Source organism: Rattus norvegicus, chromosome 3, assembly GCF_021556685.1.
Source record: "Rattus norvegicus strain SHRSP/BbbUtx chromosome 3, alternate assembly SHRSP_T2T, whole genome shotgun sequence".
NCBI lineage: Eukaryota > Metazoa > Chordata > Mammalia > Rodentia > Muridae > Rattus > Rattus norvegicus.
In genome coordinates, this window is record NC_141536.1 from 63,745,103 (window position 1) to 63,761,220 (window position 16,118).

Genomic DNA, 16,118 nt, shown 5'->3' on the forward strand with positions numbered 1-16,118 from the left:
AGCTCACAGAGAAATGCTGATGCATTCCTTACATTAACTTAACATCTTAGAGAACGGGAAGTTGTCACTTTGACCTGGCCTTTAATTCTGTTTCATCTGTCCCAAGTACCCTATGACGAGAGGACCTGATCTTGCTGCTGCTCCATACAGTACTCAGAAGTCGTCTGTTCTACCTCTTTATGAAGTAAGTTCCCCTTAAATCTTTGAGTTGCAATGATGTGTGTGATTTAGAAGTATAATCCTGTTACATTGCATTTCAGAATACCTTTCAGGAGCTTCAGGTTGTGAGACGGAGCCTGAATCTGTTCAGAACGCAGATGATGGACTTGGAGCTGGCCATGCTGCGTCAGCAAACGGTGGTGTACCCTCATATGACAGAGGAGGACAGGTTAGTAGTTGGTTAGGTTAGTACATTCAGAGCCTTTTCTTCAGTAAAGCAGGCCCTTAGCATAGCTTCTTCAGAATCCAGCTCTGTCCGCACTCTGAACTGTGTATAATGAAGCAGTGTAGGTAAAAAACAAACCAGGCACGCGGAGTTTACTGAGCCATCTCCATGCTGAGGAGTCTGCTTTTCAGAGAGGGGAGAGTGCAGGAGATCAAAGACCTAGTCACTACCTCTCGATTGCCATCTGAGCTTATAAAATTGCAGTACCTTTCCTAGTTCATACTCTTCAAAAATGTGCTGACTAGAGATCATTGAGCCACTACTTTTCCAAAGTTATGCTTGTCATGATCTAACAGGTATGAAGTTGATCAGCTGCAGGGCCTGCGGAACTCTGTCCGAATGGAGCTGCAGGACCTGGAGCTGCAGCTGGAGGAGCGCTTGCTGGGCCTGGATGAGCAGCTCCGTGCAGTGCGGGTGCCTTCACCATTCCGTTCCTCTGCACTCCCGGTATGCTTTGGGGTCCAGAGCCTGCAGTAACTTGGTTATTCCTGATGTGTGCTTTGGGCAGGGACCTCATTTTTCATGCTTTAATGCTTTAGGACCATGCATAATGCTCACGTAGCTTTCACACACATTACTTTTATGTGCAGTGTGGTAAATTTCACATTTAGAATATTTAGAAGTACATTGCAATTTTTAGTGATAATTTTCAGTAATCGAAAAAATGAAGGTCAATATTAGTTTTGATTTTAAAGGAAAAATTCTAATGAACTAAAAGATAGCTACTTTAAACTTGTGTCTCTGCTTGTAACTCCAAAGAACAAATTCATTTTGTCCCCCACTGCCCCTTGTTTAAGTAAACAACTGATCCCTCTGAAGTTTTCCTTTGTTTTCAGTTTAATTCTTTTTCATGCCTTGGTTTTTGGGGGGAGGAGGTGTTCTTTTTCGTTGTTTTGGGCCCACTCCATGTCCTGCCCGCTGACAGCCCCTCCAGTGCCTTCTCCTCTGTCTCCTGAAGGAAGCAGATGATGCCCTGATAGGATCCACGTACACAGCGGGAATGAGAGAGCACTGTTGTCCTTATGCTGGGCCACTCGGCACTACTCCCAGGCCTGCTTCCCATGCAATTGGAGCCTCTCCATTAGAGTCCTGTCTTCGCCAGTGTCTCTGCACTTATAAAATGTGTTGCTTTGAAAATTTGAATTTTATTCTGCTTTTTCATGTTTGATTTTATCTAAATAAGTGCGTGCCTGCGTGTGTGTTTGAGCATATGTGGAAGAGAATGAGAATGAATATATACATAGATAAAATAATATTTTAAATCATTATGAATGCATACTCCTGTGATTTTGACCCATCATTCTCAGGAATGTATTGGTGGAAACAGAGAACCTGAATGCCTGTGTAGCAGTCGCAATACTATATTTGATGAGGTACATGGTAGCTGACTACAGTGTTTGTGACATTAATAGGTGTTTGAAGGAACTGTGTAGCCAAGTCATTCTTAGGAAGCACTTGCACTTTGAGGAGGTGTGTCGGTGTGTAAGCCTGTGTGCTGTGCTTACCTTTCAGGGGATGTGTGGCAGTAGGAGCGCTGATAACTTATCATGCCCGTCTCCACTGAACGTCATGGAGCCGGTAAGCCTCTTTCCTTCTAAGTCCCTGGGACGGGTGCTGTAATATATCATGAACGTGCCATCTTCTCACTTTGTATGAAGTGCAGGCTTGGGTGAAGTACAGACTTCAAGGAAGTGAGTTTGCCATTTGCAGTGCAGTACTGATTTGGGCCACCGGAAAGCTCGCTCATTGTAGCAGTGATTTGTCTTTATAACCAAAAGAGCATAATGTGTCATAGAAACATTTCATCTATCTTCAAGGAGCCCTTCCATGTCAGGACCTGTAAAATGACTATATATTCATTGCGTTTTAGATTCATTGGCAAAACATTCTGAGTAGCTGTTTTAGTTTTCATTAATTACCCTTCCATGAAATAATCCAGACTTCTCTATGTTATTTCACTTCACCTAGTGTGTCCTAGTCTTCCAAGGTCTGACTTGAGATTACTGTGAATTTAATTTTGTGTGTGTGAATGAAATTGATCAGCTAATAAGATAGTGAAATAGAATTAAGCCTTTAAAATTCCATGTGATTTGGGACACTAAGGACAGCTGGGAATGCAGCCTTCTTAATTCCCAGTCCTAGTCTCGAGAGAGAAGAAGAATGTCTTGCCTTCCAGGTCACAGAACTGATGCGAGAGCAGTCGTACCTGAAGTCTGAGCTGGGCCTGAGCCTTGGAGACATGGGGTATGAGATTCCTCCTGGAGAGAGCTCAGAGTCCGTTTTCTCTCAAGCTACATCAGAGTCATCTTCCGTCTGCTCCAGCCCCTCCCACACCAACAGAAGATCTAGAGGGCCATCCGGGAGCAAACCCAGAGCCCGCTTAGTGGCGAGAAAGAAGATATTCCGAGCCTCTGTGGCCCTGACACCAACTGCCCCGTCTAGAACAGGCTCTGTGCAAACACCTCCAGATCTGGAGAGTTCTGAAGAAGCTGGAGCAGCTGAAGAAGCCTCACAAGTCGTGGGACTTACATCTCACGTGGAGGAAGAACCAGAGGATCTCTCTCTGATGCCAACGGCTGAGGAAATGCACCGGAATGTGGAGCAGGACGAGCTGCAGCAGGTCATCCGCGAGGTGGGTCCAGGCTGAGCCTGAGCCGTGGGTTGCAGATGTGAGCCATGGTACAGTTTATTCAGGTCCTGCTTCCTTGTAGACAGTAACTCACAGGATGCTTTAGGTCAGCTTTCCCATTGGCAGTGCATTTCTGCAGATTCGAGACTGTCAGACGTCTTGCTGCTTCCTCCACTATAACCAAAATATTGTCCATAATATTTCCACATACACCTCTCATTTCCACATGTGTAAAATAAGGAATTACAATTTAGACCTCTTCCAGAAATAGAAGCTATCATTTTACAAAATTCTAATTGGCATGAGAAAAAGAGGAGGGTAATCATGGTAAGGAATTTGTTCTCTTTTCCTTTGATGGCTGGAGAAGTGTATTAATTGTGATTTGTTCAAAGACTGAAATATAGTGTGAAGTGAGGTTTACCCTGGATGATGAGAGCATGAGAACCTAAAGTGTTAACCACAGTTCTGGGTTTCTCAAGGGGCCACCAGCATGAGTGAGGGTTACCAGTCAGGGTCACAGTTAATTGAGAAAGTGGATAGAATGACCGTGAACTTTCTATTGCTGTGACAAAATGCCTGAGAACAATGAACTAAAAAGGGCATGTTTGCTTCTGTTGGTGTTCTCAGATGGTTTAGCCTCTAAGTACTTGGTTCTGTTCTTCATGGGCCTATAGTGAAGCTGAGAACATGGGAGAAAGCTAGGTTAGAGCAGGGCACAAAGAGGGTGCAGCATGAAGGGTCAGGATAACTAGAGCCTCTACAATCCTGAGCCCAAAGGCCTGACTGCTTTCTACCTGGTGCTGCCTTCTAAATTTCTCTGGCCCATCTGTGGACTAATTTAGTAACTTCTCAAAAGCCACTCCTCTGAGCGTCACTATATAGAGGACCAAACCTTCAGGCTCTGAGCTTCTGGAACAATTGTGGATTTAAATTATAATGATTTTTAAATATTGAGTTCCATTACTATAGACTGGTATATCCCCTTTAAAAAGAAAAGCACCATGGGTAAACTTCACTATGGCTTGGACCTGCTTTCTCTATAAGTTATATACATTGAATATTGGCTTGGACCTGCTCTCTCTATAAGTTATATACATTGAATATTGGCTTGACCCTGTTCTCTCTGTCGGTTATATATGTTGAATGCTCTCTCTATAGTTTGTACATGTTGAATATTTTTCTGTTCTGTTTCCACAAGATGAAGTATACTTTTCTTTCCAACCACTCCTAAAACTCTTGATGACAAACACCTTTTATTTTGATATTAGTTAAAAAGAACAACACATTATATATTTTAAAAGTGACATTATGGGTTGAACTGTATCTTAGTGACAATGTGTAAGGCCCTGAGTGTGAATCTAGCAAAGTTGGCACTGAGCTCGTGTAGGTCCCTGAGTGTGATCCCCAGCAGAGGTGGCACTCAACAGTATGTGTGAAGCCATGAGTGTGAATCCCCCCACCTAGTACTGCCCAAGCCAAAGAAAAAATAGAGAAACCAGCAACACAGTGTATAAAGTACCAAAGGTAGTAGACAATACCTGTAAGCTAAGAAATCCTTGACTTAAATTAAAGTGAGGTAAGCAAGACCAAAACATCTCAAGAAAATTTGAAAACCTGTACAATGGCCCTGAAAAAGTTTTCATGTTTTTGGGCCTTTTTATTTTGAAGACTTGGGGTTCTTAAGTCTATGAAAATATTAAATACAACCACACATATTCTCTCTCTCTCTCTCTCTCTCTCTCTCTCTTCTCTCTCTCTCTCTCTCTCTCTCTCTCTCTCTCTCTCTCTCTCTCACACACACACACACACACACACACACAAAATGTAACATTTCTTATCTCATGAATGCAGATTTCTAAATCTTTTTAGTTATTTAAGAACACATTAGGAGCCAAGTAAGTCAAAATAAGCCATAGAAATTAGCCATCTCTATTTTCAGACTGTATTTCTAATGTAATTGTAAATGTGAATCTGATGTGCTTTCAGAATCAATTCTTGGCAAGTATCTTCCCACCAAAGGGTCATTGATCATCTGGGGCCTAAGATGAGTCCTACACATATGGTGCCATCATTGATTGCATCGAAATAGCTTGAAAAGTTCATTAAATAAACACACAGATGATAATGTATCTTCCTCAATGTGTCTGTGCTGTGAAAACATGCAGTAAAACCTGCAGGACTTCCCAGGAAGAATAGAATTGGAAGGATAATACTCTGGACTTTACCAGTGATACAAGGAAGGACAAAAAAATATAAACTAATTAAAGCAGTAGCATGGTTTCCTCATGGTTAACATAGTCAGGAAGCAGATCATACAAGATGGTACTTGACCTTGGAAACGTTTGACTTGTGCTTGTGGTATCCAGGCTTGGGAGCCAGCATTGGAGCTTGTCAGTTACCAAGATGGGGTGAAAGGACGGCCTGGAATCTGACAAAGCTGTGGGTAGGAGTGCCTGTGCACAGGACTGACCTTGCTGGTAGATTTTTAAGTTCCCCGTATTTTGTGTTTTAAGTTCCTGGATTCAGCTGAAAGTTGCTTTCTGTAACCACCTGTGTGTGTGTTGAGGATGATATTCAAAAAAAGATGTGACTTTTGTGTTACATGCAAATTGTTACCCAGGATTTCTGATATGTTTACACAAATGCCCATTTTCAAAATCAGTATAGGTGCAGGGTGCGTGGTTTTTGTTTATTCTCCAGACTTGACTACGAACTAGTGGAGCACTTCAATTCTATACATGTATTGTTCTGAAAATGGAGTTATTTTTATGACTTGATGTGGCTAACTAAAATGTGGCAAAGTGTACACTCACCTTCCTCAGTCAGGTGTGCCTGGGTAGGAACAGAAACAGGAACTTGTCTATACACAGGACAGTACTTTAGTTAGATTAGATAATCACTCAGCCTGAGCTGCATTTGCTCATGACAAGTTCGCTAACTCCTTTTTTTCCCTCTACTAAATTCTGATACTTTCGTTCCTCTTAATTTGCTTTGGTTTGAAGTTCTCTTGAAAACCTGGCTTCCTATCGCTTATTTGGCATAGTTGCTCCTTTAAAGCATGCCTGAGTTTTCATTTTAAAAAGTTCGTTGGCCTGATCCATGTTGCAAATAATTGCCTAGGAAGAGCGTGTTGGCATAGACTAGAATATTGATTCTTTGGCCAATAGCACAGACTATAGAAGAAGTCATTTGTTTCCATTTTACTGCCTTGGTCCTAGGGAATTACTTAATCATTTATAGGAATCTCCTATTAAATATGAAAGATGTTATACTTTGTCAGCATTTAAATTAGTGTGGAAGGCAGATGTTTGACAAACTTTTCAGAATGTGTTACTAAACCCTTCTCGAGAAGCCCTTTAGCTCAGAATGTGTCAACATTTAAAGGAAATCTGCTTTAACATTTACCCTTGCTGTCCACAAAGGACTTACCGAGCACAAGGATGTTGATGGTGTGCTTAGCAAATCAAACTTGCTGAAGTATTTTGAGAACATACGCGATAGATCCCTTGGTTCACTGCTAGCTAAAATTCAAAAACCAATTCATATTGTTATCCTAACTCAGCTAGGTGGTTTTATGTTTAAAGTTTGTTTATAAAATATTTTAGATACTGATTTTTTTCCTTCATTTATTTCTAGCTGATAATCTTTTAACGTTAAATGTCCACAGTACTAAATATCAAGTTACAAAGCTTATTGTATTTGCTACCAAGAAAATAAAATTTGATTCTATCTTCCCAGTAAATTTGTGGCCCTTAACCCCATTAACAAAGCCAGTATTCAGGAAGGCAAGATCTGATCTAGGATAGAACAGCTCTGCAGGTGAGGATTAAGAGTGTTTGGCAGACACTCTCAGGGACCTTTTTTTTTTCTATCTTACTGCACTCCTGGGTGCATGAAAACAATGCCATCTGTCAGGCCTTTGTTTCCATCACTGAACCCTGGGAGGTTTAAAGACTGCTTTGTTACTTCAGTGCACTCAGTCAGCTGAATCCCCTTTGGAAAGAGAATGTCCATACACAGTCCTTTCATACAAGTGTTTAATGCACAGTCTGTACTTAAACTTTTGTCAACCCAAGAGCCCTCCTCATTCCAGATTGTGTACAAATCCCAGTTGAGGACAAAACAGTACTGCCTTAGAATTTGTCTGAGTCATTTGTGATATGGGTGATCATGACCAAAACCATTTACAGATACTTGAGAATGTACATATGTGTAGGAATAAAAAGATGGTTTATAGGATATGTGAAAATGTGCCATTCTCAGAGGAGAGTCAGCCTCAAATGTCAAGAATAAGTAGCATAGATTGGCATGCTTTTTATAAAGGTACTCTGTTTAATTTAGCTTTTAGGATGGGTTTACAACTGTCAGTGTATCTGACATGTTTAAACATGTGTTTAGGTAAAAACACAGCTTCTCATGCATTCCTTTGGAATGTTTTAGAGAACATTTAAGGGTCCTGGCTTTGGGGCTCTAAGCACTATGTCGATGCAGCCTCACATGTTGTACCAGCAAGTCATTCATTGTGTGTTGCAAGAAAAAATCGTGTGTGTGTGTGTGTGTGTGTGTGTGTGTGTGTGTGTGTGTGTGTGTGTGCGCGCGCATGCGCGTCAAGTAGTCTGTCTGATGTCAATACAACCTTTTGGAAATTGTGCTCACAAAAGTGCTTTTACTAGCCAGTCTAGAATTTTCATACTCTGAAGCCCCATGTCTTCTCTTACTCCGAACCCAAGTGGTCTCTATAGCATGAGGAACTTTAGAGCTAATTTATTTGTTCACAGTTCTGCTGTGAAATGGCTTATTACAGGCATTGTGTTATTTTCAGTGCTAGTTTCAATGTGGCTACTTTCATTTTCTTTCTCTTTCTTTGTTCTGTTGTTGGTTGGTTGGTTGGGTGTTGGTTTTTTGAGACAGGGTCTCAGTATTTACCCTGGTCTGCCCTGGAACTCTCTCTCTGTAGAGTAGGCTGGCCCTGAATTCAGAGATCTATCTTCTTCTGCTGCCCAAGTTCTAGGATTAAAGGCATGTGCCACCACCCCCAGCTTTCTCTTATTATTCTCGAGATGGTATCATTTCTGTGCTCCTCGAGTAAAATGTACTAGACAATGGAGATTCGTGTTCATTGGGTTCTTTTCTTTCTTATTGAGATAGGGCTTGTCCAAGGTGGTCTCAAGTTCAAGGACTCAAATAATCCTTCGGTCTCAACCTCCCAGGCTCTTAGATACTCTTTTATATTTTATGCTAGCAATATCTGTGTTACCATAATATTTAGCGTTCATTTTTAATTGAATGATAAACAGGAAGATGTAATAAAGTTGTCTTATTAGAGAATGCTTAACATCTTGTATAATATAGAATTTCAATGATTCCTTTCCTATATACTGCATTTATCTTATGTACAGTGGCTACAATACTCAGATTTTCATGTTTCATACCCACTTAAAATGGGTCTATAAAGTGTGGTGCATCTGAAAATCTTTGTTATTTAGTGTTCATGAATGGCCGTAGAAGGTAGACTTCAGATCTAGTATTTATTTACATGTGCAGCATGGCAGATGATTGCTGACAGCAAAGGAACGTTTTGTTCCTATTGCCTTTTAGTTGTAAGCCTAACCTTTAACAGCGGAGCCACCTCTCCAGCCCTAGTCTGCTTCTGTGAAGAATCATATATAAGTCATTTTATATATATATATATATATGTGTGTGTGTGTGTGTGTGTATATACATATATATATATATATATATATATATATATATATATATATATATATATATATTATGTACCAGTTTTGCATAGCATAGCCATTTTTAGAAAAACTTAAACCAAGGTATTTTCAGGATGTATTTAGGAACATTTTAGGAAATGGATGAGGCTGACAGGAAACTGTGGAAGTGTAGGATTTTTAAGAGCTAATTGAGAGTAGCACAGTGCTAATTTTGGAATGCATTATCTATTTACTTCAGGAAATGCACATTTAAAGCCTTTACAAAGAGCTATTTGGAGGTGAAGCTATATCATTAGAAAGGAAAAGAAGAAGAAGGCATGTAGTATTTATGTAGCATTTAGACATCTGGAGGTGATCATTGCCTCCTGTCTGTTTGCTTTTCTCTTTGTTTGTTTTATTCTTCTTTTACTATTTCACATTTTTTAACCATCCATCCCACCCACCCACCTCACACACATCAAGCTGTGCAGGACTAGGCACATCCTCTCCCACTGAGGCCAGATAAGGCTGTCCATTTAGGGGCTTGGGATCTGCAGACAGGCAGGCAGGCAGACAGGCAGGCAGGCAGGCAGGCAGGCAGGCAGGCAGGCAGGCAGGCAGGCGGACGGCTCAGGGACAGCCCCTGCTCCAGTTGTTTGAGGGGCCCAAATGAAGACCAAGCTGCATATCTGCTACATATGTACAGGAAGCCTAGGTCCAGCCTGTGCTCCCACTTTGGTTGGTGATTCAGTCTGTGGGAGCCCACAAGGGTCCAGGTTAGTTGACTCTGTTGGTCTTTACTGCCCTCTTTGGGTCCCTCAATCTTTCTCCTAACTCAGTAAGATCCCTGGGCTCCATCTCTTTGGCTGTGGGTCTCTGCATCTGTTTCCATTGGCTGCTGGGTGGAGCCTCTCAGAGGTCAGTTATGCTAGGCTCCTGTCTGCAAGCATCACAGAGTGTCATTAGTAGTGTCAGGATTCCACCTGCCCATCTGTTTGCTTTTTTCGGCAATAAGATGTATACTTTCTCTCTGTGTGTATGCATGTATGGGTGTTTATTTGTGCATGTGCAGGCCAGAGGGTAACCTCAGATGTCATCCTCAAGAGACTTCTCCTTTGTTTTCAGAAAAGGGCCTTGGATTAGGCTATAGCTGGGCAGTCCAGGGACCCACCTTCCTCCCTCCCCCTCCCCGGTGTCTGAATTATAAGCACATGTCACTACACTTGGTGTTGCTTTCCTGTGTTGTTTATTTGTTTTGTTTTTCCTGTGGGTTCTGAGGATCAGATCCAGGTACCCATGCTTGCATGGTAAGTAATACACTGACTCCGCCTCTTCTCCAACCCAAGATGAAAGTTCTTACCTAAGTCAGACAGGTGACAAGTGTGTCATAACACTAGAGAAAAAGATAATTCAAGTTTAGAGCAAATGGATGGCTGTTTGAAGTGTGTTTATAACCTTTAAAATCTAAGTGTCACTAAATAACTTTTCTTCTGTCTACCAAAAGTTCGTGTTAGGTTAAACTTCTGTAGCTATTCTGGTTTTAGTTGTTAGAGACAAGCAGAGTATTTTTGCCTGCGTCTCGCTTGGCCACTTACAGGTGTTCTTAGCATTCAAAGCATGAATCCCTCTGACTTCCTGGCCTCCATAAAAAGCAACGTCGCAAACCTCACATTTAGTTCTGCAGGCTGTTGTGTGAAGTAACTGATGAGAAATTTTCTCATGTTTTTCCCATAAGAATTATGATTTTTAGTCAAGCAGTTGTGGCACATGCCTTTAATCCAGCATTCGGGAGACAGAGGCAGGCTGATCTCTTGAGTTCGAGGCCAGTCTGATCCATAGAGCAAGGTCCAGAACAGTCAGAGTTAAACAGAGAAACCCTGTCTCAAAACAACAACAACAACAAAAGATTTAGAGTGGTCTTTCATAATGCCTTTGGCTGGGTTGTGCTGCGCGACACTTGGCGGGCTGATGTGTCGTGGGGTGGGCTCTCCTCCAGGAGCCTCCTTGTGCTTGTCACACACGTGAAGGCTGTGGTCTTCTCCACAATTTAGCTGACTGCAACAATTAAGTGGTAAGTATCTGAAACCAGGAAAAATATCATTAAATTCATATTTTTCTCTCTTTCCATTATAGATTAAAGAGTCTATTGTTGGGGAAATTAGACGAGAAATTGTAAGTGGACTTTTGGCAGCAGTGTCTTCAAGTAAAGCATCTGCTTCTAAGCAGGACAGCCACTGAGTGGGACATACTCGGTAATGTTTATTAATGTCTTCATGGAACTGGATAGACGTTACACTTGATTCGGAATTCTTTGTTTTCTTATTTCTTAGTGCAGTTGTTATCTCTAGCTAAATTTTTATTTTGATAGTGTATGTCATAGCTGTCCTAAAGTGTGAAAACCATATGCAAGCTTTCTAAAGTATCCGTAAGCCACTCAGGGTAAGAACAGACTTGCTGCAGTGTGCGCTTATAGAGATGTCAGTATAGTGAATAAATCCTGGAGTTAGACTTCAGACAGAATCTTACTTTAGTATTAAATAGTATTTCAAAGGTACAATGTATGGTCAAGAATTTGAGAATTAGTCAAAAATTTTTAATACCTTACCTTATTAAGGATTTTTATGTGACTTATTAAAATAATAGCTATAACTTTTACAAATTATATATTTTTATTAATAGCAATATTTGGTGAACACACCAAGGAATAATAGTGTACAACACTTTCAGAGCTGAAAGTATTTATTTATTCAGTGTGTTTTATATATATAATTTCAGCTGTGGAAAGTAAAAAAATAGTTTAATAAATATCGTGTCTTAGCAAATCATACAATTTCTTTTCAAAACCTAGGGTAAAATTATTAACTTTCAAAAAATGAATGACAACCAGAAGATTATGTGTATATGTCAAGTGGATAGATGGTAGAGAGAGAGAGAGACAGAGACAGAGATATATGCCATATATATGGCTTTATATGAATAAAATTTTCACATTTTTAAAACAACTTTCAAAATAGTATTTAAAGAATGTTTACTATTCATTTTTCCTTCTTTTTAGGGTTGGGATGCATTCCCTTAGCCTACACAGGTGTTGTTGGTGATTTATGCTGGTGAAGGTGTCTGTCCTATGGAAGATATTTTCTACTGAGCTGGGCTACTTACACAGTGGACTATGTGCATTTCTGTATGCAGTGTACAGGTTACGGTTCTATGCATCAAAATTTTAAAAAATATACTTAGAAACGTAGGCACTTTGCTGACTCATTTCTAAACTATCAGACTGGCCATTTGAAAGACTAGTATTTATTTGTATGTCAATATTTTTCCAGTTGATGTCCCATGTAGAGTTAATTGTAAAACTTGAAGAATCCAGACATAACCGACTTATAAATAACATATTTCTTCAGACTAGCTTCTACAACACTGACCTCTATGAGGTATTTACTGTGCAATAACAGATTCGTCTTTTGAGTGCTTGAAGCAACCGATGATTTTTTCCTCCACTGCTCTTCATGGGGTCACTTCTAAGAAGACTAATGGTTCTGTTGTAAAGATTGCTCTTAATTCTCGAGGAGGCTACTGAGAAGCAGTAGGGTAGATCTCATGAGGTTACCTACAACTACTTCATGTTCTTACACTGTAAGCCTGTTGCTTTGCCCCAACAAATGTAATTTAATTATAGCTATGGGCCTTCTGGTAGACACTGTACTCTCCGCGTTGTAACTTTATTATAGCTATGTGCCTTGTGGTAAGCATTATGTACTCTGCCTTGTCCAGATGTCTTACTCTAAGGTGTTCTTCTGTCTTTTAGACTAAGTAGTATTGTCAAGATAATGGGGCCTATGACTTGAATGGATAGAATAGAAATGAATAAGCTGGGTTTTGTTTTTCCAAATGAGATTTAGATTTGTTTTTCTCATGCATAAATGATTTTAATTCAGTTTTAACCAGTGAAAGCTCATGGTTTTCTTAAAACAAAAACAAAAAAACAAAGGTTCCTATCTGATACTATATATGTCAAATAAATGTATAAAGTAGCAACCAAATGTTATTAGAAATTAGTCTTTTAGTATTTGTAATTTTCAACTCCGATTATGTTACTTTGTGTGAAAATTTTTAGTCAAAAGTGCTTGGAAATAATTAGCATTCTTTGAAAGAATACCTAAAAAGTTTATAAATATTTGAACTATCACACAAAGGCTATTCTCTAAAAAACAAAAACCCCATTAAAACAATAAAGTATTTATTTTGCCTAAAATGTTAAATTCTTTTTTTGAGCTGTAACATGAAGAATTTGGATTGTATTTGAGGGCTAACCAATAAAGTCTGAAAGGCTTATTGGGCCTTTCTTCCCCTGGAGAGGTTTCTGCAATGCTTTTTGGAAAGTTAGTCTCCACCAAGAGGACACAGCAATATATCACTCTTGGGCTCATAAAGGTCCAGGGCTATGATCCCATGTAGGCCAGTTTGACCTTCTTCAAAGAAGTATACAGGTAAACTATGAAGAACAGGTAAGAAGCCAGGTATGACATGCATGCCTCTAATCTCGTTACTGGACAAGTAGATGCAGGGGTATCAGGAATTTGAAGCCAGCCTGGACTTACAATTGACTGTGCCTCAAAAAACAAATGAAAAAGAACAGATACTAAAATATGATTCTTATCCCTGTTCTTTCCCTTCTTGTTCCCTCTGGTACCCAGGTCCCCCTCTCCATCTACCTCTGATGACTTTTTGTTTCTCCTTCTGAGTAAGATTCACACATCCTCCCTTGGGACCCCCTTATTACCCAGTATCTTTGGGTCTGTGGAGTGTAGCACAGTTGCCCTGCACATTATGGCTAATGTCTACTTATAAGTGAGCACATACCCGTCTTTCTGACTGCGTTACCTGACTCAAGATAATAGTCTCAAGTTCCATCCATTTACCTGTACAATTCATGATGTCTTTGTTTCTAATATCTCAATAGTATTCTATTCTGTAGATGTATCACATTTTCTTTATCCATTCTTCAGTTGAGGAAAATCAACTGAGGTTGTTTCCAGTTTCTGGCTAAGGTCCAGTGTCCCTGTGGGACATCTTTTGGGTATTTGCCCAGGAGTGGTATAGCTGGGTCTTGAGGTAAAATGGGGAGGGGGAGACAGAAGAGGGCTGGGAGTAAGAATGGAAACCAGTAGAGGGCATCTCTGGGACTAGTGGGAAGCCTGGGATGGGGAGGAAAGGGAAAGTCTATGGATGTGACCCTAGCTGAGATTCCTACCACAGCAGGATATAGAGACTGAAGTGGTCACTTCCTATAGCTAGGCAGGACTTCCAGAGGAGAGAGGGGGCATTAATCTACCCACAAAACCTTCAACCCAAAATTTGTCTTGCTTACAAGATATGCAGGGATATGGATGGAGCAGCGATGGAATGCCCATCCAGTGACTGCCCCAACTTGAGACCCATCCCATTTAAGAGAGCCAAGCCCTGACACTATTAATGATGCTCTGCCATGCTTGCAGACAGGAACCTAGCATAACTGTCTCCTGAGAGTCCTCATCCAGCAGTGGATGGAGGCAGATGCAGAGACCACAGCCAAACATCAGGTGGAGCTCGGGGACTCTTGTGTGGGGGGATAGAATTGACCAAGCCAGAGGGGTCAAAGACACCACAAGAAGACTTACAGCATCAACTAACCTGGGGCCATAGGGGCGGTACTGGACCACCAGCCAGGGGGCAGGCAGGCAGGAGCTGGAGCTTTTGCACATCTGTAGCAGATGTGCAGCTTGGTGTTCATATGGCTCCCTAACAAGTGGAGCAGGGGCTGTGCAGTTTCTGTTTCCTTCACTTGGATCCCCTTCCCCCTACCTGAACTGCCTGGTTGTGCCTCCATGGGAGAGGAGTGCCTAGGCCTGCTGGGACTTGATGTCCCATGGTGGGTTGGTACCCAAGGGAGAAGGGGAAGGGACAGTGGTGGGGAGGGAGGGTTGTAAGGGTAAGGCTGTAAAGAGAGGAAGGAGAAGGGTTGTGATCTGGAAGTAAGTGAATAAAATAATATTAAAGAAAAATATTGTTAGTCAAATTATTCAGCAGTTTAACCAATTGATTATGATGGCAAACATACAAGCCAGATATTCCAGATGAATAGGAACTAATGCAAGCATTGATAATTTTAGCTATTAAGGTTTTTAGCCAATTTTGGGTTATTATTAACAGAATAAGAATTTCAGGTTTTGATGATCAAGACTGTTTGTCTAACAACTGAAATACTAGGCTGAGCCAACAGACCAATCATTTAGCATATGAATAAAGGGAATCTCATCGTTGGTATTCTTTTCATCTCCTGGGTTTCTTGGGAAGAGTGAAGGGGGCTGAAAAAAAGTGCATCTTTTAATGTAAGGTATGCTTAGCAGTGTTCACTTCAAAAATGAATTTTAAAGACTGTCATTTACCGTGTTCAGAAAAGTCCACCGTTGTCCTTTGGTTTGAATGAAGTTGTAAGACTAAAGATGGAGACCTGTAGAGCATGAGGTTATATTATTCAAGAGGAACCTTAGTGAAATATTATCCAGAACACCAAAAACGACTTCAAATTACCATGTGACCGGTGAGAGTGATGTTCTCAAAGGTGCACATTGTTCAGAGCTCGAGGATCTTGTGCCAAGATCCTTCCCAAAGAAGGCACAGAAGGAACCCTGAGATTATTTTTTGAAGGTTTCAGCCACCGAATGATACACCAACAATGGGCAGCTCCCCAGTGTGAAGTACATGCTGTACCATTCCTTTATAGGAAGCGATTAAGTGATTAAAAACAAGGCCGTTAACGCTAAACACTGGAGTTAGTTATTTGTGTTCCTGAGGTAATTGTTGTGAGGTAAGTCCATGAATACACAGTTCATGGTTCCTTCTATTATCTCTACAGCCCAAAGATTATTTTTAAAAGAAGCACCTTTAAGTATTATAAAGCAGATGCTAAGTTAGATGCACAAGCATAACAGCATGTGTGTGCACAATTAGAGTAGTTAGGGCCATGACTTAAACGTCAGTTTTGACTATCTAGAGTTATATTTGGCCAGAGATTATACTATTATTACTTATTACTGTATATAAAATACAGGCATTCAAATATAAGTAATGTTTCTTCAGAGCTCTGCATGTGAGGACAGATTGAGATGGCATTAATAATGAGGAACGTTGTATTTTTCCATGTGAAGCCAAACCCGCTTTCCCACCGGGTTCTCAGCGGGATGAGATAGTGGCATGACATGAGAAGGAGAGTTCTTCCCTTGTATCAGTGCCTGTGTTGGTGGCAAGGCTGCATTGCTCACTGCCCAGCTTTCTTTCATGAGTCTCTAGGGAAATCCTG

General features: G+C 40.7%; 1 protein-coding gene across 2 annotated transcripts in view; it reads left to right on the forward strand.

The window, feature by feature from the left end:
• Positions 1–13,132, forward strand: part of Itprid2 (ITPR interacting domain containing 2) — a 37,317-nt gene extending 24,185 nt beyond the window's left edge. The window contains exons 12-18 of one of the 2 annotated variants that reach the window (XM_087651744.1): positions 107–184; positions 273–388; positions 742–892; positions 1,958–2,023; positions 2,622–3,077; positions 10,910–11,028; positions 11,832–13,132. In XM_087651744.1, coding sequence (XP_087507870.1) covers positions 107–184; positions 273–388; positions 742–892; positions 1,958–2,023; positions 2,622–3,077; positions 10,910–11,014 — 972 coding nt within the window. In that variant the 3' untranslated portion in view covers positions 11,015–11,028; positions 11,832–13,132. 2 annotated transcript variants of the gene reach the window in all.
• The last annotated feature ends 2,986 nt before the right edge of the window (positions 13,133–16,118 follow it).